Source organism: Oreochromis niloticus, linkage group LG14 (assembly GCF_001858045.2).
Source record: "Oreochromis niloticus isolate F11D_XX linkage group LG14, O_niloticus_UMD_NMBU, whole genome shotgun sequence".
NCBI lineage: Eukaryota > Metazoa > Chordata > Actinopteri > Cichliformes > Cichlidae > Oreochromis > Oreochromis niloticus.
This window is the reverse complement of record NC_031979.2, coordinates 28,784,882-28,812,743: the sequence shown is the minus strand read 5'-3', so window position 1 is coordinate 28,812,743 and position 27,862 is coordinate 28,784,882. Positions and strand designations below refer to the sequence as shown.

The following is a 27,862-nucleotide window of genomic DNA, read 5'->3' as shown; positions in this document are numbered from 1 at the left end:
TTTTTTAGATAAAGCAGGAAAAATAATTAGTTTGGTGGGAGTAAATTTGACATATGATGCAGAATAAGTCATTTTAGGTCTATTAGAAAAACAACATAAGATTAAATTATGAGCTAATTATGGCATACAGTATGTAAGGCATAACAGTGTCCTATCATTTAATAACAAAGGGACGACTTAATTAAAATGGTGAGATTCAAAACAGACTTGAACTGTGTCTCAGTTCCATAATGAGACATCATAGGAAGGACTTTGTGTATAACACAAGAAATCAAAACATTAAAGGGGAAGTCTGCCACTAAAATAAAAGCCATGGATTTGTTTGGGAACAGCACTCCCCTATGGCAGTAGTCTCTCTCAGCAGGACAAGCTGCCCCACCACACCACAAAAAATGCTCAGAAACTCAAAGTATGAACCCCAAAGTCTGGCCTTCAAGTTTACCAAACCCAGTCAGATCCAGTGTCCACTGAGGGTGACCACATCGCAAGAAACTAAATGAGGGGCTAAGAGTAAGTTTGTCAGCTAGTAAACTCAGTGCATTTTACAAAAGAATAATAATCCACATATGCAAACTACACTGTTCAAAGATTTAGCATTGATCACACAAAGAACCTTAATTCAATTAAATACCTTAATTGAGCACCATTTCCCCAGCTTCTGATGAGCTTAAACAGAAGCTTTAGTTTGTTTTTTATGGTCTCAAGGTCTCTGTAGACTTGTGCATTTCTATTTCTAGTACAATAAACGTTAAAGACATAAACTGTAATTCCACTGCTGCTCTGTCTGGTAATTATCTTTGTTTCCCCCTTGGGATATGACCATACATTTGCATATTTTGTTTCAAGTTGACCTTTGTAAACTGGAGCCAATCAAAATTTAAGACTTTTTCGCAGTGTATAGAATGGGGGTATAAGGGATAAAAAGCCAAACCAAAAGATCTGTTACCAGCATTCTGGTTCTAGACAACATTAGGTACCCCCAGAGGTCCCACCATCACAAAGTGTCCCCAAGCACTAGGCAGATGGTTCTACTGTCCAGACTACCTGTGCTCCTTGCTGAAATGCTGATTGTTTCTTTGTGAATGTAACTAATTAAATTTTATTTAACAAATTCAGTATAAAACTATTACCTTTATAAAGCCAGGATCTGCTGCAGCAAGAGTTTAGAAAGATGTTCCAGTCCCCATGCACACTGACCATACCGTGGTCTCAGTCAATAAAAGCAGCCATCGTTTTTGTTTTTACAGACAAGTTTAACACCTGATGCAATAGGACAGAGGATGCTGTAAACTTTGATATGCTTAATCTCCACAAACAGCAGTCAATCAGTCACATAGCACAGAGTCCCCATCTAGCTCTTCAAAAGGAAATGATTACAGCCTGGGCCTTGATCCGTCCAACTGCTGCAGGATCCCGCTGGCGGAGCAGTCCAGATATTTGTGTGGAGATAGCAGAGCCTATTATTGCCAGGCTGCGGTTGCTGCTGAGGTTCCACTTTATGCGCACCTTTGATCTCCAAAGATATCTTTTAGGGAAACAATACCCAGCCCAACCCATCCTTTTGAACTCACCAGGTGGGGGCAGCAGTGCTGATATCAACTGAACAGGTGACTGGTGGAGGGAGAAGGTGGTGTCTAGTGTTGTGTATTTTATCTGCTAATACACTGTGTGACTGCTCTGTCAATACATATGGTAACACTAGTGTCAGCAGCTTTATTATATATTCAAAAAAAGAGCCACCCGGCTTGCATTTGGCTCTTTACATTTTAATGGACCAGCTAACAATAGCAGATAAAGCCACTGACAGAGAAAGAAAAACATCCAGCGCTTCTACAACCACAAGGAGACATTTTCAGGCTATAGGATCTAGTCCTGCCCTTTGGAAACCAATTTCCCCAGAGACACTTGGCTTCACACAACCAGAAAAACGACATTAAAAGACCACAAGATAATCAGTTATGATATGTTCACATTTATTGTGCAGTGACTTTTATATACATACATTTTATACACCTAATTTACATGAACAGAAATAAATTAATCTGCTAATGTTCTTTAACTCATCTGGCTTTAGTGTTGCCATTGACTGGACAGCAATCGTTGAAGGAGAAAAAGCACAATAATTCCAAGTGACACATGAGTGACGAGGCAGTAATATGAGTCAATGTAGTCTAAGTTTCAGTAGTGTTATATTTTTTTACGCACATAAAAGAAGCAGTTGGTAAGAGTTTTAGTGTTGTGAGTTTGAACGAATGAAGAGGCCAGCGTGGAGCTTTACTTCCACAACTGGATGGAGACAAATGAACAGATGTTAAAAGAACTTATTTAAACGACACTGTCACACTTGTCTGGAGCACCAACATTTGGTTTTATCTTTTAAATATAGATTACACACTTTCCATAGTGCTGGTCCTCTGAATTTAGCTTTTAACTATTTCAAAGTGTTATTTAAGAGACTAAGTCAGAAAACTAATAATGTCAGTCATTAGCTTAAATCGTTTTTTAAAAATGGCTTTATCTTAGAGAAAAGATGTGCATTATTTTGCACCAATGCATTTAAGGGGGTTAAATGTTCCATAAAATATATTTATCTTTTATATATTAATGAATTAAAGATATTTCAGACACACCATGTTAACTCTGGAGTCATTTTACATTATTATGCGTTGTCATTTACTTGTGGCGATGCATTTGATGTAAAACGGATTTTTCAGACAATGTGGCCAAACAGACGCCCCCTAGTGTCCAAAACATCTCACAAACTGCATCTTTAACATTAGATGACTATTACTATTGTGCTACATACAGTATTGTTCACTGACAGACATGAAGATAAAATACAACTCGGCTTAGTAGTGTGTTCTTTATAAAAACTAAATCTAAACGAGCTAATGTGAAAATCGTCTTAAATGTGTACACTGTAGTGTGTGAAAACGATAAAAAATACATTAACTGGAGTGGCCAGGTACCCACACACATTAAAGTCTGGCCTAGGAAAAGAATAAAAATGTAAACCACTTAGAGATCATCTCTAGGTTTCCCTGTGACAAACTAAATACAGACATCAACTTGCTCTCAACTTTTCAGTGTTGAAGGACCTGACAGGAAGTCTAACTTTCTACTGCTAGTTTATGATAAACACTGACACTACCTAGAGTGACATGCCTATGTAACACGAAACAACACATCAGCTCCAGCCTCCTCTTTTACCATACAGAAACACAGAAAGAATTTACAGGATACACTGATGGCTCTTAAGCACTACAATGCTGCAAGCAGCAAAAACTCTAAGCTATCAAAACATGCAGCCTGTGGTGAGTTTCTACAGTACTATTCAGAAGTTGTTGGTGGTAAACGTCTTTGAGAAAACCCAGAGTTGGTAGATTTTTTTATTACTATTATATCTATCATAATATAATGATTTTAAACATGGCTCTGTTGTTCCATTAGCCTCACTCAAAATCTTTTCAGACTCTCTCAAATAAAGTGAACAAAGAATCGCATGGCAACCATCTTATCACCACACCGCACTGGAACATCTGATTATTGCACACTAGCACTGAACTTGCAAATGTTCATGCAGAATGAATGAGAAACACACTCCACTCAAATCAGTGTTTGCTCACTATGTGACAGATGACCGTAGAGTTCTTTGGAAGACTGAAAATACATTGTTTGAGTCGGGGAGGGGGGGTACATGACTACGTGGCACATCACCGAGACATCTAAAACTCTTTTGTTACAACCTAAGGTGAGAGAGATGCTGTGATGTTTTAGAAAATCAGTTTGGGGATCTGACACCAACCGAGTAAACGAGTGGTTTACAGTACGGTCTTAAAACAGTAGAAAAGGAGGAGTGCCGGAGATGATAATTGCACTGAGGGGTACGAGGGGATGAGAGCATATGTTTGAGGGAATTTATCAACCTCTTTTTCAAGCAAAATCTAGCATTGCATTTAAAATATAATACATCCATATTCAACATTCATGGCATTGTTTCTGTTAAAACACAAAAATATTAAAGACTCACAGGAGTCCCGGCAAAGACAACATTTGATGCCAGGGGCTCATCTGTTTGGAGATGAGAGTTTAAAATTCTTGTATAAAGTAAAAGCCGAAAAAAAAATATAAATAAATGCAATCTTTTCAGACACACATTTTCCCCACAAACTACTCTGCACACTGTAGACTAAGTGACGAGACAAGTCGTAAGGCAGAAGGATGAAGAGAAGGACAAGTGAGAGTGAAACGGGGGCTGTTGTGATGGGTCCTGCGTTTAAAGGACAGTGTATCATCTGCACTCGAGCTCACGGGGACTGAGATCCTGACCTGTAGCTCTTGAAGCTGCCGAGCAGACTCTGCACGCCTTTCTTGACGCGGCGAGCCACAGAGTCGGCGGGAGGCGTGGGCAGGCAGGAGGCGAGGCTGGGCGGACGTGCATCCAAACATTTCTGGTAGCGAAGCTTGAAACAGAACAAAACCACAAACATGGATCTTTAAGGTGACAAAGACAAGACTCAACACTGGATTCCGCAACTGTGCCAAATTATCTTTCCACTTAAGGACAAACAGTGACTCTTATCTAGCCTAGTCATATACTGTTTTATGTGACTCACCATGCAAGCAGCCTGCACGGCCTCACTCAGACTGGCCGCATTGGGTTCACACCAAAACATGTGACAGGTGAACTCGTGGGGACCTTCCGCCATGATGAATGCAAAGGTGTGGACGTCCTTCCCCACACCCATGAAAGACAGGAAACGCACCCTGCACTCTGACAGCACCTCCTCATCCTGGAGTTCAGTATAACAAATAGGTCAGAAAACCAAGTATAACACTTGGTAAGTGGCTTTGCTTCATCTGTTCAGTTTCTCCTTACAATCTAAATATTTCATGGTAATTTTAAAGTAAATCACAAAATCCTAGTCATAGAAAAATCATTTGATTTTCAATGCAATTCCAAAAGAAAAACCTTTAAGTTTATCCTATAGGATGGTTACTACAAGTAATACATATCACAATCCAGACTGTAAGAATCACTGTTATTTCTCATAAAACTTAAAAAAATAAAATAAAAATAAAAAATAAAAAAAGTGGACAAAAGCAAAAAGGACTGTTCTTACAAATATCTCGTGTGTGTAGCTTAAGGCCCCAAAATTATTCTAAGTAAAAAATAAATAAAATGACTTATTCTTACAGAACAGAGTTAGGTTTAGGGTTATCACAGATGATGACTTCATCGCACATGATTAATGTGACACTGATTTAGTCCAATTTTACATTTTAAAAACCCTGAGTCAAGTCACTGACTTTAATTTCCCACACTGTTCTGTCATTTTCAGTTTTCAAATACCTGTCGTGAAAGTATTGTGAGGGTGGCTGGTGCAACATTCACAGAGACAGGAGTCCAGTCATTTTTATCTCTGCCATTCATTGCTGTCTCTAGTGCTTCATTGACTATGTCCATACCTGAAAAGAACACACACAGAATACATGATCAGCACATCACAAACCCTGTCAACATGCAAAGTACATTAGAAGTATTTAGCACAGCAGTTACACACATTAAAGCGTTTTCTTACCAACAGGTTTAGCCACAGGCTGATTACCCAGGTAATAAACATGGAAGCGCTGGAAGAGTTCGTTTTTTGGAGCTGGAAACTCTGTTAAGAAGGGAGGAAACATTATGTGACTTGTTCCTATGCTTTCAGAAATTAGGATATTCAAAGTGTCTAACTTTGCTTTACCTTCAACAGGGATGACCACAGGCTTGCCTGGGTCAGAGTTGAGCCGGCTCACCCCTGGCTTGGAGGCCTTTCTCGCCATCATTATCTGAAGTTAAATCAGGTAAAGAAACTGTGTGAATTTTAATAAAAAATTTAAAAAAAAAAAAAAAAAAACACCCTACCTCAATATCAGCTGAGACTCTTTGAATTCATAATGACAAATCTAATAAGTGCTAACCTTTGAACACATCTCATGTAAGCTGGTGGCAATGTTCTTGGCGGGCGAGTCACAGCGGAAAACGTGACACTTCAGAACTTGGGTCAGGTTGTCTCGTGCCACATAAGCAAAATCCCTGCAAGAGAAAGATTATATATATATACACCGAGTGGCTTATTAAATCTGCAGGACGGTTTTAAAAATACAAGCTTAAGTGAGCATAAAACACAGACATGCAGACACAGACACAGACACACACACACACACACACACACACACACACGAAAATAACAACAAAATGGCACACAACAAGAATTATATACAGTTTTTAAGAATAGTAATCATTAATGGATACCTTTCCCTGCTCATGATTGAAAATGCAGCATGAAAGAAAAGAAAACAAAGAAACAGGCAATTGTTAAGAAATCAGAGACAGGAGGCAATGTTATTAAAAATCCAGCAGAGGGCAGCAGCATGCTGCAAAATAAAGACTAACACAGCCACCATGCCAGACCTCAGAACTGCAGTACATCATTTTAAACCAATGAGTAAGGACTCAATACAAAAACAGCAAAAAAATTCAAATATGGAAAACAAAGCAGCTTATTCAGTCAGAAGTTATGAAGAATATTCTGCAACTCAACTAAACTAAATTTCACTCAATGCAAGAATTCATCACAGCACACTTCAGTTAATCTTAAACAGAGGATTTCCACTCCATTTAAACATTTTGGCATCCATCAGGAGAGTTATCAAGATTGTGATACATAAGATATGATCCGCCCCCCTCCATTTAATAAGTGGTGTTAAATTTACTTAATCTTAAAATACATTGTGCTTGTCACGATTCAAAGTAACTCAAAAATTGGGAAATGCAAAAAAGAAAAAGAAAAAAAAAAATCCAATCACATTTACATGCCATCCAAAGGGAGATTTTAACCTAGGAAAAAGCCTGGAGATATTTCATTTCACATTTAAATAGCCTCATTAGAAACATGCTCTCACTGAGGACCTCACACAAATTACAAATGTGAGCTACATTCTAATAGAAAGAAGAAAAAAAATCCATGTCCAATTAAAAAAAAAAAAAAATTATATGAGCTTAAAGTGAAAAATTACATTTTTTAAGTAACATAAAAAACAGCAGGCCAATGACATTACATTTGTTTTCAAAACTGATTGAAGAAGGCAGTTACATACATTTTATAGTTCTGCCATTTTCAATTTGGCCTTGTGCTGTGGACACTGACCTGCCGTTGTCTCTGCCGACACCCCAGACACGGATGCTGCCAATCGGCTGAGCATGAAGCAGAGTCTGGCCCAGCGGGTCGATCAACTTCATGGTGTCATTCTCCAGGACCATTAGCATGTCTTTACCCTGTCACAAAACACGTTTCAGTTTGACGAGTCAGACTAAGCACACATTTCTCCAAAATGTTATTGTTACCCACGGTACTTAAAGTATTTCTCTGAAATTCAAAACACTATTTCAGAAATGGAAATGGAGCATTATCAATCATTTTCAAACCATCAAAGACAAATTGTGGTTGGAACCAACCACTAAATGAAACATGTTCTGCCCTTCACATTCAAAGAAGTTCTTATTAAAAAAAGAGCATTACATAAAATGTCATGAAGATATCTGTGTGCGTGTGTGTGTGTCATTACAATCATCTTACCTCTCCCCAGATCCCAGCGGTGTCATGAAGGTTGTGTTTGTGATAAGAGAGCTGCCTGATGCAGTTGTTGACAGCGACGCTACTCTTGCCAGGTGCCATGTCCTCTTCAGACATCTCAACCCAGCCCAGAGAGCGCACTGCGAAACACTGACAGTACAAATGTGCTGCATATTAGTTTAAACTAGGACAAAAAAATTATTTCATGTGCAGAAAACGATTAATTTTTGGTAGGTAGGTAAATAAATAGATAAATAACCAACCCCTCTACACATTTCATATGTCCTAGATGTCTGAGACGCATTCTAATGACACTTTTCTGTGACAGCATTTCTAAAAGGAAAACTGAGACCAAACTACTCTGAACATTTTGAAAAAATCTAAAATTAAGCAGTTGATTTACCTTAGTTTCTAAGTCTGTGCAGAGTGGAGCAAGCTTCTCTTCATCCTCAGACTGGGAGCAATTATAACTACAATGACAGAAAATAAAGTTAAAAATCTGCAAAATTAACACTGACTAATTAGAAAGTTTTAACACCACATACTTCAGGTTGATAGATGCATAGCGTAAAGTTGCTCCTTCAAACTCCTTCAGACTTTGATCAGATGCAACTTCTCCCTCCTCCTAAAGACAAACATTTATGTGCAGATGGAGCCATTTAATCACAGAGCGTATGTGCATGTAAGGTATGTAAATTCTGTCATATTGTTACTAGTCTTAAATGGGAGAATGCCAAACCTTTTAACAGTGAGCTAGTCTTAAAGTTTTAAAAAAAAAATCAAGTTTTAATTCATTCTAATGAATTAGGGTAAATATTCTCCATAAAAAACTGTTTGTATTTAGCGTGCTTTTAAGCCATTAATCATATTCTTTAATAGTCAGATCTTATTTTAAATGTCACTGAAATGTGTGGCATAACACTGCACACTCTCTTTGTGAGAGGCCTGCTGCTACCTAATGTGAATGTTTACACCTGAGTTTGCCGAGTGTCTTGGCAACCTGCTGCTTGATTGTTAGATACTGTGTTGTTATTTTTTATTGATTATTGCACTGTAGAGGCTGACGAGAAACAACATTTTGTTTCAGCCTGTGTATTTCTGCAAATACCATTCGAAATGACAATAAGCCATCTTGAATCTAGTAACTATCTAGGTTTGTTTGCAGATTCTGAATAACATTAAATGTGCTAACCAACAGCTTTCATTCTTCAGGGAATGTAGTTAAGCATTGATTTATTTGAGTACTACATACAACTATCCTTGTTCTAGATCAAAGTACTGCAGAACATCTGTCTTACTTTCCACCTTATAGATTCATAAAATGAAAAATTTGTCTAACTAAGCGATGACAGCAACATTTAATCTTCTTTTGGACTCATTATGCACATCCATACTAAATATACTCAAAGAGGTAAGCTGAATAAAACTCTAGCCATGATTTACCTTCCACAGTTCCCCTTCACCAGCACCTTCATCAGTGCTGGACAGTTGAGCCCAAGATTCCTGGAAAAATGTGACAAGACTTACCATTAGCAACAGTTTGACTTGTCAGTGCCTCTGTCAAATTAGGATGCTGGTTAGACCTCACCTCAGGTTCCTCACAGGGTGTAGTCTCCAGCGACATCGTGGACGACATCATGGAGTCCCCAACCTTACCCAGCGGTGAAGGAGGCTCCCACTGAGTGGTGCCTGTGGGGATGTGCCAGTAGTACGTGCCTGATGTATCTCGCACCCTCATCCATCCTGAGGGCAGGTCTGTGTCCGTCTCAAAAGCGCTGGAATCCCAGAAAGACTCTGAAGGGCGGGAAGTAGGAGACCAAGGTTACTACAGGTAACGTCATCTCAACTAAAAGCTAAACCTTTGTTTGGAAATGCATATTAACTATCTAATTAACAAAGTAAAATAAACATTTTACTTTTTTTGATTTGGTCAACACGACCAGCCTTGGGAAGCTTTGGTGAAGATGTAATAGCTGTTCTGCTTTCTAAATTTTGCCCCTGAGAAAAAACACCAACCTAATATTGCAGTATTTAAAAAAAAAAAGGCTAAAACTAATAATAACTAAAAATAATTAGTTCTTTAAGTAATAAAGTATAGCGTCTGACAATCACACTGGAATGTAAATAAAGAGATGATAATTCACTATTTCCAGGAGTCTATCTTCTTTACCAATATGTTTAGCAGCCAAATCATCCTGTGTTGCTTCTATTTTGACCATTTTGGCTTTTCTTGTTAGCTGCAGTATGATGCTAATAAACAGAGTGCATTCTTCAGATTTTTTAATATCTGCACAAGCTACAACATATAAAGTTGTCTAAACACCTTCTGTGTTTTGTTTTGTTTAGTTTAGTTTTTACCTCTGTTGCCATTTGGAGAGCTGTCAGCTGTGTTGTCCTGAGACAGAGCAGGCCAGCTGGACTCTTCATCACTTGGTGTCCCGTTCATGTTGGAAAATAGCAGGCAAGCGTTCCTCCCCACTCTCTGAGACTCCACATTACTCTCTTCATCTGCCAGTTTCTCTCCTCTGGTGCCACCTGATGTTTCTTCATCGTCTTCCAATTTACTTTCCTTCTCTTTATCATCCTCTTCTCTCTCTTTATCTTTCTCTTCTGTGGACTCCAGGGTGTCAATGAGAAGCGGCTCATTAAGGATGTTATTTGACTCCTCCTGACTGAGACCAGGGGTCATTGCTATTTTGGGAGACTTGGTCTGCTCCTCGTTACCCTGTTGATCTTCCTGAGTGGTGTTCTGGTGAGGGAAGTCTTCCTTGTTCCCATTCTGATTGATATTGCAGTTGTGGTCTTGGTCCTGCTGGTTCTCCGCTACTTTCCGCAGCTGGTTTTGGCCTTCCTTGACCCACTTGGCATTGTTGCCGGTGGACTCCTGGTCGCACCAGTGGCTGCCGTCATTCAGCTTATTCTTTAGCTCTTCGTCTTGCTTCTGTTTATTCACAACATATGTCATATCTTCATCATCATGACCACCCATGGTAACTGTCCATGTACCTGCTCTGATAGAGAGGGGGAAAAATACATTAGCATTACCTTTAGCATACTAGTTAGCAGTGATTTTAGCAAAGATTCTGATCAAGGTTTCTCAAATATAGAACGATCGCTTGATACAAATGTATTCAAATGTTTCACAGTCGCCGTTAAATGTTAAATTATCAGCGAATTAATAACGTTTAAATATGAAGGATGAAGTCTGTTTCTTGTTCGTGTATTCCGGGATGGTCATTTTACTCGCAACTTTCTCTGTTTGGTTTCTGACGAATACAAAACGCACTTCAGCAGCTTCACCTTCCATTTGCCAACACGACCTTTTTCCTTTTTAGATAAACGGCCCCAGTAAAGAGCCTGTATCAACCTGGGTCATTATTTAGGTTCGCTCCTATGATTGTTTAATAAAACCTAGGTAAATACCGTGGTTTTACTTGTTAGATACCATCGCCGCAGTTGGAAATAACGGGCACCGTCCGCCATCACCGACGTCTTTGCTAGGCTAATGTTAGCTTCTCGGTTAGCTAGCTAACATTTCCAAACTGCAGAAGCAAAGTGACTGCAGCAGCACTGATTTTATTAAAAAATGTTGACTCACCAGCTCACCAAACTCCTTTGTCGTCGAAATGCGCTCAAATGTGTAGAATAACTACATATTTCCACAGATCGTGAGGGCTCTCGCTCGGTTTCTAGGTGGTGTTTTCTGTCAGTGGGCTCGGCTAGTGATGGAGGACGAACCTGCGTCACGGATTAACGTCACGGCCAGAGCCCACTACTGCCACTCAGGCACAGAGCAGGAGGCAGACCTAATGAAGGAAAACCGGTCCTTCACACTGTTTTTGGAAATATTGATTAGGCGCTGAGCGGGGGGATTACCGAACGGACATACAGCTCCCGGTCTAACCCAGAAAGAAACCATAACAAGTAAAATAAGAAAAGAAGGCATGCAAAATAATCACAGGGAGATGAAGATGACATCAAAAAGACGCAAAAGGTGGCCAAAAACAGGCTCAAATTGAATTTAACAACTACAGAGAGATGCAAAAGTGACCACAAAACACCTGAAATTAATAAAATGGCCAACATTAGACGCAATAAAAGAATCAATAAAGAGCTGCAAAATCGCACCACAAAGACAGAAGGGTTACAAAAAGGTGCAAAAATACAAAAAGAATGAGTGAATTTTTTTTATTTATTTATTTTTTTTTTGCATCTGGGTGTATGGATCCTTGGGGCCTTTTTCCATTTTTTTGTCTCTGCATTATATGGATTGATACATTAAATGCGTTAAATGTTCATATTCATATTGGCAGAGCACTTTTTAATAAGCCCTGCTTTTATCTGTGTTAACATCCGTTGGCCAAAAAAGTACTAAAGCAACACTGTAAAATACTTTGCTGAGTAGTAGCAGTGGTAAAAGCTTGAAACATATTTTTTTAAAAGCCAATTGTATTTAGGTGTCTCAACTCCACTTATATAATTGAATATAACAATGTATTGCTACATGTCACTGGACACGTTTGAAAGAAAAACTGGCCTTAAATGAAGAAAGTACTGAAAACATTTAGTGATTTTGGTCCATACTGACATGACACTGACATCACACACTTGTTGCAGGTTTGTCAACTGCACATCCATGATGCAAATCTCGTTCCACCACATTCAAAAGGTGCTTTTTTCCACTGACATCTGGTGAGTATGAGGCCATTTTGAGAACCCATTGTTGCATTCAACAAACCAGTTTGAGCTTTTGGGACATGACATGCTATCCTGCTAGATGCACTGCCGTGATAAAGGGATGAACATGGTCAGTAAACAGACTCAGGCTGTGGTGAAGGTAGTAATTGGCCTGAATATTGCAGCAGAAATCAAGACTCATCAGAACTGTTATTGTCTAATTTTGGTTAGCCCAAACCCTCCGTTGCTTGTTCTTAGCTGACAGTAGTGGCACCAGACACGATCTGCTGCTTTAGCCCATCTGCTTCAAGGTTTGCTGTGCAATCAGAAACCCTCTTCTGCATATCTTGGTTGCAGTGAGTGGTTATTTCAGTTACTACTGCCTTCCTATCAGCTCCAAGCCATTATCCTCTGACCTCTGTCATCAACAAGGCATTCTCGCCCAGAGAACTGCTGCTCTTTTTTTCCCCAGACCATACACTACACCAAATTCAAAGTGACTTAAATCATTTTTCTCCTGCATTCTAATGCTCAGGTTTATCTAAGCTTCACCATGTTCATATGCCTAAATGCACTGGATGATAGCAGATATATGCATTAGCAAGCAGTTAAACAGGTGTACCTGGAGAGTATGCCCGATACTGGGAAAGTATGCTTTCTAAAATAGTGATAAACCCTTAACTCTATTATTGCCTCATACTACTCATTGATGTTTTACATTTCTGATCAAATTTGTATGTCGATACTGATACTGACTGAGATAACGAGACTCAATACTACAGAAAGCCCTGTTCCTCATAAGATGAATGTTACATTTAAATGTCAATACCCTGAAACTTATGTCGCCTCTCTTAAAGAGATCTATTTGCAATCTTTATACATTTTCCACAATAACCCTGTCATGTCCAGTTCCCTCCAGAAAATGCCCACATTCAAGTTGTCCATATGTTCTATTTTTTAATATACTTATATATAAATACATACATTTGCATATGTCATTCTTGATTTTGGCTTCAGCACAAACAAGCAAGCTGGTGGAGGCACAGAAAAGACTGAAGTAAAACAAACAAAAAAACCTTGAGTGGGATATAAAGCAAGAAGTAATCCAGTGGATCAAATAACAAATGAGCGAACACAAACACATGTTTAGTCAAACCCTTGATGACAACCAAGAAACTGGGGGAAGTGTCCCTGACAACACCTAATTTTGACTGTATCTATCTTATGCTTTAATAAATTACATAATAGGATGCAGTTTTCACGTCGGTTCACAAAGAAATGTCAGCATTGAGCCCAAACACTTTCATACATGATGACACAAGCTGACTGACGTTTTTGTTCAACAGTAGAGCAAACAGGATTCAAATAATGTATCAGGGAAAAAATAACAATTACTGAAAGATTAAGCAAATAAGTAATGCCGATTACATTAACACAATTACCAAGAATTCCATTCCATTCTGGGTGAATTTTTCCCAAAAACTCCAAACAGAAAAGCTTTTATGGCCAGTTTTAAATCATTGGGAGGTTGCACAGGATATAGTCGGTCTACGAAAAGGCCAAGCTCATCATTACCACTATGCAGCCCAGCTAAAAGGCACAATGCTGCTTTTTGTACGTGCGCTCAAGGGCACTGCTCATTCATATTGTTTTATTATCTAATACATTTAAATGTTCAGCTTCAAACATTTGATAATATTAATACAACAAACGTATTCCCACAAGCTTTGGGTTAATATGTTATCCGTTTGTTATGGGCCATCATTGCAAAAGGAGCAGTCACCTTAGAGGGAGACTTTTTAATACAGCGAGGATCAGCATGGCAGGCCCACCACAGAAGGAATTCAACAGAATATCATGCTGACCTCCACAGGTTATTCTGTCACTTGAGATTGTACTCAATTCAATATGATTGCAGTTTATACAGTGAACAGTAAATACTATGCTTCTGCAGACAGTGTCAGCAGATCAGTAACAAAAACTGTAATAAAACTTTGATATCACTAACAGAAGAAGAAAAAAAACAAAATATAAAAAGGAGTGATTTCTGCTGAATTCATCTCACAAGCAGAAGGTACAGTGGCGTTGAATACAGCGGTAGAGGGTGAGAATGAGACTTTAAGGCAATATTGGTAAGCACCACACCAACATCTCAGAGTCAAATCTGGGTTAAGATATCCTGTTGTTCATCGGTTAGGTAAAGAAGGTCAGAAGAGGTTTTTTCACTTGTCCTGCATTTTTTCCAGAATTGGCACAATCATGTCAAATTTAGGCCTCTTTGCTGGATCTTCGTTCATGCATATCTTCATGAGCTTGCAAATGTGGGGAGAGATGCCAGGGGGGATAGTGGGCCTCAACCCCTCCAAAGAAACCTATAACCCAGAACATACAGACACATTAAATCCATTAAACTAACAGGTCATAATTGTGAGGTCTGTCTGCAAGCTGCTGATATCCAGTTGTTAATCTAATAAGCAACAGTGCTGCTAACCTTCATGCCTATCTCCATGTTGGACAGGTCAGCAAACGGCACTTCTCTGGTTACCAACTCCCACAGCAGGATAGCAAAGCTCCACATGTCTGCTGACCGGCGGTTGATCTCTTCTGGCTTCTTCTGAAGGGCTGAGCAATGCCAAGAAAAATAAAGAAGGTTATAGAGTAACGTAACAACATGCCACATCCTCAGACTACTGTGGAGAAATGAAAAGTTATTGCAACTAGTGGGGCGGTTCCTTCCTTAGGATGTGCCTAATTTGATATCATGAATAGCTGATCAAAATCACCACCTTGTGTCACATGCAGTGTCATGTCAACGAGTCTGCAGAACTCAGGTACAAAATATAGTAGTCAATGGTCTACTAATCTGCAGCAAGTAATGTCCAAAAAAATACTGCATTAGAAAAAATAGAGGCAATTTCTGTTTCCACTCTTGCAAACTAGTGTCTGCCTACAAACAGCAGCAGAGAAGCAGAAATATATACAGTATACAGTATAAAGTGGGGAATCCTAAGGAATGTATTTTGCACGACAGTTCAGTATTTATCTTAAAAAAAAAAAAAAAAAAAAAGCTTGAACAACATGGAGCTCTGTGGGCTTTTTGCCTGTGATCTAGCATCGTACAGTATATGTTGCTATGGAAACCAAATCTTGGAGATGAAGAGAAACTGAAGACATTTGAGCAGCTGATTTCACAAAGGCAGGTAGCAGGTTACAGATACAAAGCGCAGCACAAACCTAATGTCAGCTTAAATACATTTACTTCAACAACAGTGTCTTGTGCCATCTGTTTAGTCCTATTGTAAAGTTAGTGCATATACATCAGCTTGGATTCCAGGCTAAAGTAAAATCTAACTAAACTCATGCCTCTGTAAGTGTGTAAGTGGCCATGTTTCTTTGAAGATTGAACAGCCTGTTTAAAACCAATTACCAACCAGCCATTAAACCAAATTCCATAATCCTTTAGAAATGACTGAAATGTAAATATCATCATGTTGCAAAAGCAGTAGAAACATATTGTTGCAATTCTTCTGCAAAATGATACAATAAGCAAACTTGCTAATATAAGGAAAATTCGAAACAGTAGTGCATTTCTATTATTACATATTACAAAAAATTCCTGAATATAAAGGCATATTATCAAAATTTGTTACCATGCCAACTCTGTGTATTTGTGTTTTAAACACAAGAAATATTTGCTTGCATATCACAACATACATACATGTTGTTTCTATGTAACTGGTGGTGATAAATATCCTGTATCCCATCCCCCACACGCCGTTTCTGTTTGCTTCTCCGTTGCAAATGTTCCCTGGTTATTTTCACATTTTGTAATCAGTTTATGTTTCCAGCTAACTTTGATTTCAATCTATCTCCTGGGGAAATCAGCTGCAAATTACATTTGGCTCAGAGACAGTCTACAGTTTCCTGCATCCATCATTCAAGTGCAAGCTTGTGTGGCTTCAGCTGTCACTTTGGATCTGTGCTGTATGACTGATGCCTACCCTCAGGGGCTACCCATGCTGGCGAGTACATCCTGCCAGGACACTGGAAGGAAAACTTGACGTCTGCCATGCTGATCCTCGCCGTCATGTCCTCGTCTATCTGTAAAAAGGGAAAACAAAATTGACTTAGATGCCTCCAAAAACTGTACCACACATCTCTTCTTCGTAGTTTTCTTCTTCTTACCATTACACTCTTGCTGTTGAGGTAATGGCGAGGGATCATGGGTTCAAGTGTGTGTAGGAACGCCATTCCATTAGCAATGTCAAGGGCAAACTTGACTGCCTGTGTCTGGTCCACCACAAAATCTGACAGCATGATGAAGAACAAGTAATAACAGGTTTAAGCCATGTCTTTCACTACATTACTGGATGACAGTGAAATTGCTACTGTAGAAAAAGTGATGACAACTTAATGACCAAAACAAATACTTAAGTCCAATAAATCACAAATCCCTACAAATCACCCAAACTGGTGACAAGTATGGACCTGTGACCAGAGTAGAGGTACTCACTGGTGCCTTCATGCAGCACGTTGTAGAGGGAGCCATAAGGCATCCAGTGTGTGATGATGATGGGGTGAGGGGCGGGAGGAGACTGACATGCTCCCAACATGGGTAGGACATTCGGATGGGAAAATATCCTGGGATTCAGCCCAAGAGGGAAGGACAGGGGAGACAGACAGACAGACAAAAACAGGCAAATCCACAAAGGATTTGACATAAAAAGTGTGAGATGCACCTCCCCACGAAATAAAATTATACACAGAATTTGGCTCAAGACAGTGCAAACAGACAAATGAGTGACTGCGAAGGCAAAAAACGAAAGAGCCTGTAGAGAAAAGTCAGGATTAAATAAGAACCTGAGTTTGGGATATTCCTCATTGAAGTCTCTCCCTTTCCTAGTGGTCCAATCACGAACTTTTAGCAGTTTAATGGCAATTTCATTTCCCTGCCAGCGCCCTTGCCACAACTATAGAAGAGAAACAAAAAAAAGTGAATCTTTAATTCATCATTAGCAGTTCTGCATTAACGTCGAGCACAATGAAACACAAGAAGAAATTACCTCTCCAGACTGGTTCTCGTTTACTTTAAGGGCTAGAGAAAGCTGTCTGTAGTCAATGCCTGCCTGTTTGTTCAAAGTTCCATTGCCTAAAAACACAAGACAGAGACATAACTCAAGACGCGAGTTAAAGCTCAGACAAAAAGCCCATTATTTATAAGAAATCTGAAAAATCTGTGGAAATTTCAAAAGCCACATAAAGATTAATTTGGGAGACTAGCACAGAACATTTTTCCATTTCATGCAGCACTCAAAACTGCATGAAAAACTGTGGGTGGAAAGTGGTCAGCTAATAAATTGGTTTATGGGTTGCTGGGACTCACGGGGACGGGTTCTGGTGGTGCCTTTCCAGAAACTGTCCTTGAAGGGAATTTTAGTCAAGTTCTGTCCCATTTTCTCAGCCTTTTCTGCATTGATAGTAAAATGAGAAAGTCAGTACAGAGCAACAAAGCTGAAAGATGTATGACTGACGCTGACATTTTTTTAAAAACCAAACACTCTGGCATACCTCTGAGGAGTTCACGGAGGTGAGGTTTCCCTTTGTCCATCGGAGTTTCCCCATACTTGTTACAGATGCTCACTAGAGCTCCATTAGTCACAAGGTCCTGAGAAAAAACAAACGTTATCAACACTTGAAAAATACTTTAAAACACACAGGTTTTAGCTTCATCGCCACCAGGGGGCACACTAACCTCAGCTACTTGGTCTTGTCCCCAGAAGCAAGCATAATGCAGTGGTGTGTTCCCGTGTTCATTGACGGCATTGGTGTCTGCTTTGCACTGGATCAGCTAAAAGAAGGAAAAACAACGGATTACATGCAGAGAAAGGCTGGTCAGATCTTGTTTAGGCTGTACACAGAGATGATCCTAATGCTGCCAAGAAAAATCATGCACGGTTGTCTTGCCTGTAGACACATACCAGAGGTATTGAGACGTGTCTAATATTAAACTCAGTAGCTGCTTTACAGCCATTTTAAAATCGACATCGTGGAGCAGAAGCCCCCCATTATATCAACAGGACCGTGTACAGGATAATACAAAATACCCTTTTTTCTTTTATGGACAAACATCAACACCTTACAGAAAATACACTTATTGCCACAATGTGTTTGCTGCACTTTGAAAACCCAGCTGTGTTTCCTATAAAGAAAAACACTGCAGGTTTAATATGCTGCATTGAAGTCGCTGCCATTTACTTAGCAGCTCCAATTTTGTCTGTGCCTTTATATGTAGCAGTAAGCACATTTTATAATCATGCTTCAGCTTTGTCTGTTACAAAAGGTGCAAGTACAAGAACAGACAGGACATGTTTCAGCTGTTCAGATGATATCATTTCACATTTCACAATATCCTGTGCTAATGAACCAAACTTGCAGGGAGAGCATCATTTTGAAACTTGCATATTAAGATCTTGAATTTGCGCCGTCTCCAATTAATAACACGGCCAGTTTGTACAGAAAAGCATTTAGATCCCCACTGCTAATTTCTAACAACAACTGCATAAAATCAGCTCATATAGAGAATAAGGCTTAAAGTTAGGTGTGTGACTGCTTTGCTACACAGATGTGCAGACACAGACAACTGTATCCAGAAGTTATCTTCTAGGCTTCACTTCTGCAAACTCTAGTCTGGTCCTCTTGACCATGTTTGTACTGCTGATACATAATGAGCCTGAAATTTGTGCTGACTACAGTTCTAGTATTTAATAATCTGTTAATTACCACTATTAAACAGACCTATGGACAGTATTAAACACAGATATTGCTTTTGAGTCAGAAAAAGAAAGCATATGCCTTAAACCTGTATTCTATGTGAAAGCTGCCAGATGGCAGTAACTGCAGATTCAAGAAGACTTATGATCCTATAGAAGTCTGTGGCTTTCTGTCTTCACCTCTGCTAACATTTTCCTGCTAAGTTTATGGTCTCAGTCACGCAGTTTGGGCCATATTGAATCAAAAAAAGGAGTCTAATTCAGAATTCTCAGTCATATTATGTTTCAACATTATCTGTGGTACAAAACACACTCAATGGAAAATGACTTGTCAATCATGACTCATTAACCAATTAGCATGTAGTTTCAGTAGTCAGGTCCGCCCAACCTCATCATATTTGTTTTGTTGCAACCAAGACAGCAACAACAGAAACAGTCAACTCACGGCTTCAAAACAGGAAGCCAGAAACCAATGGGTGATGAGGGCACAACAGTTGCATCCATTTTTTATACTGCCTATTGTTACGTCCATTTAATCTATGAATGCAGCTTGCTCACCAAGCACTACTATCACTCCATACATAAAGAACGCAGCAGTAGCCAGAAAGCCAAGGGTGAGTCCATAAACTAATGGGTGATGTCTGTCTTTTATACACAATCCATGACATGTTTATGATACATTTTATGTTATAGTCGCAGTGGAATTCATCCAAGAGACTCTAAACAGAGTTACTGTGCTCCAGTGTTTACAAGAACTCTACCTTTCCCACAATGTCGCGATGTCCATGGCTGGCAGCCAGGTGCAGGGGTGTGTCGTCTCCTCGGTTCATGACATTAATGCGTGCTCCTCGCATGATGAGCATGTCCACCACATTGGAGCGGCCCTCTCTGCATGCCCAGTGGAGAGGGCTGAAGCCATGGTCATCTCTACAGGGACAGAAGCATACAAGCTGAGCACGTGTTTTTATACAAAAACCTGCTGAGTATAACCCTGAGTGACAAAACATCAGCAATTTTCCACATAAACACCTCTGTGGTATCATTGGAAGAAGGCCAAATGGTAAAAACTACAGCCATTTTGGAAAATGGGTTTTTGGTTTGACAAGGAAACTTCATAAAAAAGAAAAACCCAGGTCCTCAATGTAAAGAAATATAGTATATAATCAGGTCTATCAGCTATTCTGCATTATATACATGTTAAGTGACATCGCCAATGCCTCAGTTCATGCTTAATTACCAGTGCAATGAGAAAACTGAGCTAAAAAAATCTATTAAAATACATTTACACAACTAATCCTACCTATTATAGAGCTATTCAAGTATACCTTACAGTGAAATGAGGAAAAACATTAGTAACTGTTGCTTTAATGTAGATAACACAGCTCCAAAGCAATGCTATGAATAAGTTCTATGAAAAAACTGAATGATAAACCCTTCATGAATGCAGAATTTATTGCAAAATTACTTATTATATTTGTTCCCAATAATCTGTTATGCCAGCGATGTGAAGCTGAGCTATGTACGCATGATAAGTTTATTCATTTTTACAGTAATTTTCTGCCTCTGTAAAAAGGAAGCTCATGCGACTCAGCGACAAAAGCTAATAAGCCTCTGGCACTCATCATTCCTGTCTCGGTGACAGCAGAAACGACATGTCGCACAGTGGCCTCGATTATATGACAGACACACTGATGGAGTGTCTTCACTGTGAAACACAGAGATTAAGACACAGGAAGAGCGCAGTGACAGAGTCGATCATGAAAAAGACTGGACAAAAAACAAAACAAAACAAAACAAAAAAAACAGCAGTGCTGCAGCCCTTAAAAGGCTCAGTGAGACCTCCTTCAGCAGTGAGTATGACTCTGTCTCATCACTCCACTCACTTCTACCAGATCATCTGGTCTACTATGATGGATTTTACTTTCCATGAGCACAGTACTCTTTTTAATATCTTTTTCACTTCTTCCAAAATTATAAGTAGACAGACAGCATAATAATAAGATCTGAGAACTGAGGGAGTATTATGACTCTGCAGGAATTTGAACCGTCTGCCCCGGCACTCAATGCACGGACTTGTTTTCACACAAAACAGCATCAAGAGTCCCACAGAGACCCTCAGTCCCACAACACACATCTAACTGTGCAACCTGCTGTGGATCAACTCAGAGAGCAATTTCCTCTCAGACCAAAAGGCCAAATCCTGAAAACTAATTAGCCTCAGTTTATGAGAGAAAAACTACCCACACACTCTTCTAATCTGATTAGCTTTTAGTGCCAAGCAAGTCTGTTTGGGGGAGGAAGTGGAGCATCAAGGTTTATATACATCTTCTTTAAAATCAAGAAATTACAAAATATGTATGGGCTTAAATGTTCTGTTTAACAACAGCTGCCATGGATGGATTAGCTTTTAAACATATCACTCCTCATTTGTTCTGAGAGTTCTCTTACAAATCAAAAGCTTCTACAATGATACAATGTGCTGCTTTTGTCAGTTTTATATCACTGAATAACTTTGAGTTTAAATAACAACAATAATAATTCCCTATAGCCTTTGACAGTGTGATTTTCTTTTAGATTTTCCTGAGTTGATGCACAACTTGTTCAAATATGACTTGTGCAAAACATTTTAACAAAATAAAGATTTTAGATAAAGTTTTTTCCCTTTATTTTTCAAGATATAATATCTTGAAAAATCTAAGTTCACTGAACTAATTTTTATTAAATTATTTATATAAAACCATTCAAATATTTTATTCTAAAAAAAGTACACAATAATAGCTCAGATCCACATATATATGCTGAAAATGTACTGTGGTTACATCAAGTAAGCCTCAACACTCTGGTCTCTGTGTGTATTTTTGTTCCAGGATGGATTTTCCCTTTAAGCTACCTTCATCCCACAAACCCACGGGGACCTGAGTGCCAGGGTTTTCTCCTGCTCACTCCCTCCTCACTGACTGCGGTAATTTATTTCAGGCACTTCCACCTGCCAGCAGAACTCATCCTGGCAGACTGAAGAGGCAGAGGAAGCGTCCCTGTCTGCACCCTGTATGTCTCTGCACTGACATCCCCACCGGCTCATATAACAAGCCTCGGCTAAAGAAAAACAAATCCACTGGAATATCTAAAAAGCAGCTACAGGAATAGTAAATTGGTGTTTTTACTTTTGAAAAACTCATTTTTCTAGGATTCATTTTATTCATTCAAATATCTAATGACAAGAAGGACCATTCTAAAATTAAAAGTACATAAACTGCAGTAGAACTACCACTACCACAGCCAAATCTCAATGCATTTCTACCTAATACTTTATATTCTTATAGATTGAGATTTTATCTCTTAGTGTTACAATTAACCTGATAATGTTAAATCCTTTTTCCAGTAGCTGCATACAAGAATAACAACCTGATACTAGCTACACTAAACAGCTGCAGGAAGGACTAATTTAGGACTACAGCTACATATTTTTATTCAAATGTGTGAAACACTTTCCAATTTATTGTTTAACATATCTTACAATGTTTTCTCTACCATTAAAAGGTAGAGAGGAAAATTTAAAAGAATCATATTATTTATTGTTTCTTAACCCAATTAATTTGTTTTTGTTTTACTTCAGTTCAGACACATGGAGCAGAGCACAGGAGACACAGTGAAAGTAAAGATCACATTACTTGAGTTAAAGCTTCTCTTCACTGCAGAATTGATCTTTAAATCCTCCTTCTCATGCACAAAGTCCTGAATAAGCAAGCTCCATCACATCTTAAAGACCTGTCTCACATTGACCCAACAGAGCACTTTGCTCTCAGACTACAGGCTGCAGGTTTCGAGCCTTCAGCTATGAGGCTGCTCTCCTGTGGAACCAGCTTCCAGTTTGGGTTCAGGAGACAGACATCATCTCTACTTTTAAAATTAAACTAAAACATTTCTGTTTTGATAAAGCTTACAGTTAGGGCTGGATCAGGTGCCTATGAACACTCCCTTAATTATACTGCTATATGCTTGGGCTGCTGGAGGACGTTCCATGATGCACAGAGCATTTCTTCTCCACACTCCTATTTTCCCTCCTGTTGAACTGACATACAGCTGTTTACTGTCATTAACTTCTTTCCACTCACTCCCACAGTCTGTTTTGCTCTTGTATTTCTATGCTCCTTTTTTCTTTTCGTCTTCCTGTTAACCCAGCAACCAGTTGCAGCAGATGGCAGCCCCTCTTTTTTTTTTTTTTTTTTTTTAAGATGGAAATTATAATAATAATAATAATTATTATTATTATTATTATTATTATTATTATTATTATTATTATTATTATTATTGTTATCATAACCCAATAACATGAGACCTGAATCAAACCTGATGATCTCTGTCAATGCCCAGCACTGTTTGTTCTGAATCCATTACTACCCATTTGAACAAGAATTTAGACCACTGTGTTTCCAAACACCCACCATCAATCAACCACAGCGATCATACTGGTCAAAGGAGCTCCATGTTAGAGGTAAAAGGTTCTTGGACATGGTACAGATACCTTACTAGGAGTCAAACCAAAGGGAAAAACTAATTATTATTATATTATTATCAATTAATCTGTCAACAGTCTGACTTCAAGCTTTCCCAGAAGTTGAAGACACTATGGATTTTCTATTCATTACAGAATAGGGAGAAAACATACATGTGAAAAGTCTTTGCCCCCTTCCTGATTTCCTAGTGTTTTACATATTTGTCACACTTACATTATCAAATTATATTATCAAACAAATTTTAATATTAGACACATATAACCCAATTCAATACAAAATGCAGTTTTCAAATGATGATTTCATTGATTAAGGGAGAAAAGTTATGCAAACCTACCTGGTCCTGTGTGAAAACGTATTTGCCCCTCTTCTTAAATCTTGAATTAACTGTGATTAACCACATTTTTTTTGGACAGCTGAGCTTAAAAAGGTGGTTCTGAAAAGACGAGGTGGTCAAATTTCCTCCACAGTACTGTGAAAGACTCATTACCAGTTATCACAAAGTTATCGCAGTTGTTGATGCTATGGCTGGCCCAACCAGTTATTAGGTTTACAGAGAATTTACTTTTTCACACAGGGCCATCTCCCCCCCCCCAATAATAAACACCAGCATTTTGTGTTAATACTAATAATAATAATGATCCACCAACCAGTAAAATGGTACTGTAAAAAATACTCAGAGACAACATCAGACCAGAGTAATGACCACATTACAAATATTTAGGAGAATATGTTTTAAACTTTGCAATTACAGTTTTCTAAACTTGGCGGAAGCAGTAAGGGGAAATGAGTTGAGCTATCTAATACCGCGGGGCGACAAATACTGGAAACATATCAGTACAGAAGGAGGAAGGTGATGTGGGCTGCTATGGCTTAACTGTGCATTCCTCTTTTGAAAAACTCACCACATACACAAAGATTTTCTGTCTGTCTATTCAGCCCTGCCCACTATAATCTCCTCCCCCTCAGTTCTGGTAGGTGGTAAAAGCTTCCCTTGAGGCCCATGTGTTGCTCCTTGTAAGGAGATTCTGCATTCCACTACTACTGTTCATCTGGGAGTTACATCAGTGTAAACACACCGTCATTGTAGAGCATAGAAAATCTCTCAGGGAGGGTTCTGTCAGGCAAGCGCACAGTGAGTTTACTAAAACACAGAAAAGGAAGGCTTAGAGACTCTGTAGTGTCTTATACACTGGAGGACACACATCAGCCGGAAAAGGGAACTAGACGTGTAATCAACTAATGGGCGAGTCGCATGCATGAATCCACACTGGCTCAATGCAATCAGACAGACTCACAAGAAGTGGAAAAAACAAAGCAAACAGGAAGCCAAAGAAAATGAAAAAAATATAACTTTCTGAATAAAGTTTATGCATAGACAGACATAAAAATCACTTTCATTTTTTTGCATCTATTTTTAGAATATAGCTATATTTTCAAGTTATGATGTATATCCACAAGTTCCTCTTTTATATTTAGAGCAAACACGTACCAAATAAGAAAAAACAGATGGTGATCAAATAGCAATTTTAACAACATTAAAATATTTCTTGAGACATCCCTGTGACTCTGAAGTTACCAAAACAATTATCTTTTCTGTGAGTTATCAGATGTTTTATTGGTTACAACCAAGAAACCCTCATGTCAAAAAAAAGAAAAAAAAAAAGAGGATGACCACTAATCCAAAAAAAGCTCTTCCGTTTTTATAGTACTAGCAACATCATGAAAGCTTGACAACTATGTCATTTGCAAATGAATAACTGTCAGTAAAAAAAAAAAAACCCCCTACCACAAGTCCACTAAAACAGGGAGAAATGGAGAAGGAAATGAGAACAGCTACCACTTACACAGGGAACATAATTAAATGGACTCATTTATTATTTCTTTGTTTGCTTTGAAAACAAACACCGGTAGTCTAAATCTTAAACAGAGATCTTTAAAAAGACAAGATTCGTGGGTGGCCATCCAGACTGGACTGCCAAGTTTTTCCCAATGTAGCCAGCTTAGGATAAAAACAGCAGCTCAGGACTCTTTATCTGGAACTATTAGACAGAAAATGCTGTGTACTAAATGTGTCATGTCAGAAGTAAAGTAGCCTACAATATTTTCTGCCTCCAAATCTAAAACCAAGTTGTAACCAGAACATGCAGAGCCTGATTTTAATTGCTGTGACTAACTATACCATCACAGCATGCTTCCTGTCCAACATCACGCTTTTGATTTACTGTGCTGGCATTTTAAACATAAACATGCGCCCACAAGGAAATGGGTTCAGCGGCAGTCCACTATCTCACGGGGGACTGAAAAGGCGGGCTTTCAGAGTGCACCAGAGAAGAGCTTTAAGAATAATATATTAAATAAAACACAAGATCACATTTGACATTTTGATCCACGCTAGCTGGAATAACAAATTCATGTTTTAGCAAGTCACAAGCAAACAGGCACAGCCGCTTGGGGATTTAAATTAAATTCTTAATTAGGAAGCAGTGTCCAACTTTCATTTGAAATAATATGGACAGAAGTGACTGATAAATTCTGGCTATGAAAAAAACTGCACCTCACCCTTGATTGAGATCATTCTCTGTGTTGTCCAGCCATAAACGAACTGCCACTGCATTGCCTTCCCGGCACTGAGTGAATATATCATCCATTGTGGCTGGTGTATTGTTTTCTTCTAGGACGCACCCGTGGGAGCAGATGCAGAACTAAACTGGGACAGACAAGAGTTGCAACCCGATGGGTTCAGGCACGTCCTGGCCAGCATCAGTCCCTCATTTGGGACAGTATGGACCACAATCGGAGAGGCTCAGCAGCACCCACACGACCCTAAAGAAATAGATTTTTTTTTTTTTAAATTGGTCACTCAGTTAAAATTATTTCTTAAAAAACAAAGAAACAAACAAACTGCTGTACAAACCTAAAAAGGAGAAAGCCTACAGACAAGACAACCTAGTGTTGAGTAATCTCCAACTGAGTAATACAGGGTGGGTATGCCGTTTACAACACAGTGAGTCACATAATGTAGCTGTATGAAAAAATAGCCCTGGACACCATGGGCACCAGAATAGATAAATATATTCATACAGACTCAAACTGAAGTCTGTATTCCTTTAATACACAGGCAACAGACTAATATATTATATTGATTATACTAATATATTGATAATAAATCAATCACTTCATGGCCCTATCAAGTTTACAGTCTGGATTTGCTGCTCTTCTTTGTAGAAAGAAATTGGTTGATTTCTTATTATCTTCGTGTTGGTTTTGCAGATCTAATTGATTATGAGACTGGTATTAGCCAATAAGTGGGATAATACAATATTTTTTTCCGTATGGTCACAACCTCAGTTTCACGCGCCATTGATCCACGCAGTTTACCATTTACACTCCCAACAATGTTGTCACTGCCTGACTAGCTGCTTTGCTATCCGGCTAATACAGTGAGGGGAAAGCTCACTCAGCCGCCTAGTTCTTCTACTCCTGGCAGCACCACCGACTGCTTTTACTACACCATATGGAAGATATATATCTCGGTTAGCTCCTCACTATAAACTTGCATCTTCTACGTCGTGAAATAAAATGCAATTGGGTCTGTGCTAACAAGCTAACTATCTATCCTGCCGCGGGGGCTGTCCGTGTTTCTCTCATTTAACGGTGACCGACTGAGGATTTCACTCGAACGATTATTTAATAGTTTAAACAGGTCATATTAAAAAAAAAATTAGCTCCATGCCTTTAAACTTACCGGATATGTTAGCTTGTTACGGTGTATTGTAGCTGTACAGAGGAAAAGTTACAAGCCTGGCTGTGTTACCTCCAGCATTCAGAGCGCTGTGCGTCCACACCCGTACGTGGAGGAAGAAGAGAGAGAGAGAGCCGCCTATAGGTTGCAAGGAGAATTGCAACGACTTAAAATTCACCCCCTGAGGTCATGATTTTTTCTTTCTTGAAATAATTACATTTTATTTGTACAAAAATCTAAAATACGAAGCTCAGATCAGGATTACAATAAATGCCACCATGTCAAAACATGTAGTCCATAACATGTTGCTCTGAGACTTAATGTTACACACTACAGACTCAGACAACTGATGTCAGACCTCCAACTAGACGCATATATTGAATTCAAATCAAATTCAAATTTTATTTGTCACACAAAAGCTCTGATCGAATGATGCGTTCGGCTGAGCGCACCACTCTTTGCAGATCTTGTCTGTCCTGCTTGGTACTGTTACCAAACCAGGTGCAGTTTCCCTTCAGGACGCTCTCGATGGTGCAG

The 27,862-nt window shown here is 38.9% G+C and overlaps 2 protein-coding genes across 4 annotated transcripts; both read right to left on the bottom strand.

Annotated features, from left to right (window-relative positions):
- Nucleotides 1–1,952: 1,952 nt before the first annotated feature.
- apbb1 (amyloid beta (A4) precursor protein-binding, family B, member 1 (Fe65)) lies at nt 1,953–11,388 on the bottom strand. Of its 3 annotated transcripts, none has more exons than XM_005460680.4 (15): nt 11,218–11,386; nt 9,978–10,630; nt 9,208–9,413; nt 9,063–9,122; nt 8,165–8,244; nt 8,023–8,089; nt 7,623–7,769; nt 7,194–7,321; nt 6,299–6,304; nt 5,965–6,079; nt 5,748–5,832; nt 5,583–5,663; nt 5,354–5,469; nt 4,617–4,793; nt 1,953–4,463 (listed from the first exon to the last, which is right to left on the bottom strand). In XM_005460680.4, exons 2-15 carry the CDS (start codon nt 10,606–10,608, stop codon nt 4,308–4,310), a joined length of 2,055 nt encoding a protein of 684 aa, XP_005460737.1. In that variant the 5' UTR covers nt 10,609–10,630; nt 11,218–11,386; the 3' UTR covers nt 1,953–4,307. The 3 variants fall into 3 exon arrangements, with proteins under 3 accessions (XP_005460737.1, XP_005460738.1, XP_005460739.1); XM_005460681.4 differs by having other exon boundaries at nt 4,308–4,463; nt 9,978–10,625; nt 11,218–11,387; XM_005460682.4 differs by lacking the exon at nt 6,299–6,304 and having other exon boundaries at nt 4,308–4,463; nt 11,218–11,388.
- A 1,845-nt stretch (nt 11,389–13,233) lies between these two features.
- Nucleotides 13,234–27,629, bottom strand: LOC100690951 (integrin-linked protein kinase). The gene is made up of 13 exons (XM_003455938.4): nt 27,329–27,629; nt 26,143–26,406; nt 19,828–19,993; nt 18,049–18,144; nt 17,865–17,961; nt 17,680–17,763; nt 17,360–17,445; nt 17,157–17,266; nt 16,810–16,937; nt 16,482–16,603; nt 16,298–16,397; nt 14,788–14,918; nt 13,234–14,668 (listed from the first exon to the last, which is right to left on the bottom strand). Exons 2-13 carry the CDS (start codon nt 26,229–26,231, stop codon nt 14,519–14,521), a joined length of 1,359 nt encoding a protein of 452 aa, XP_003455986.1. The 5' UTR covers nt 26,232–26,406; nt 27,329–27,629; the 3' UTR covers nt 13,234–14,518.
- Between the last annotated feature and the right edge of the window lie 233 nt (nt 27,630–27,862).

Bases quoted from the DNA above. Each gene is read 5' to 3' on its own strand.
- apbb1 (XM_005460681.4), bottom strand. From the start codon at position 10,608: ATGGGTGGTCATGATGATGAAGATATGACATATGTTGTGAATAAACAG. The intron at 7,770-8,022 runs GTAAATCAACTG...TTGTACTGTCAG, and splicing joins GCACAGACTTAGAAACTAAG to TGTTTCGCAGTGCGCTCTCT. The intron at 5,664-5,747 runs GTAAAGCAAAGT...CCTTCTTAACAG, and splicing joins TGTGGTCATCCCTGTTGAAG to AGTTTCCAGCTCCAAAAAAC.
- LOC100690951 (XM_003455938.4), bottom strand. From the start codon at position 26,231: ATGGATGATATATTCACTCAGTGCCGGGAAGGCAATGCAGTGGCAGTT. The intron at 17,962-18,048 runs GTTAGTGTGCCC...GTTTTTTCTCAG, and splicing joins GACAAGACCAAGTAGCTGAG to GACCTTGTGACTAATGGAGC. The intron at 17,446-17,679 runs GTGAGTCCCAGC...TTGTGTTTTTAG, and splicing joins CACCACCAGAACCCGTCCCC to GCAATGGAACTTTGAACAAA.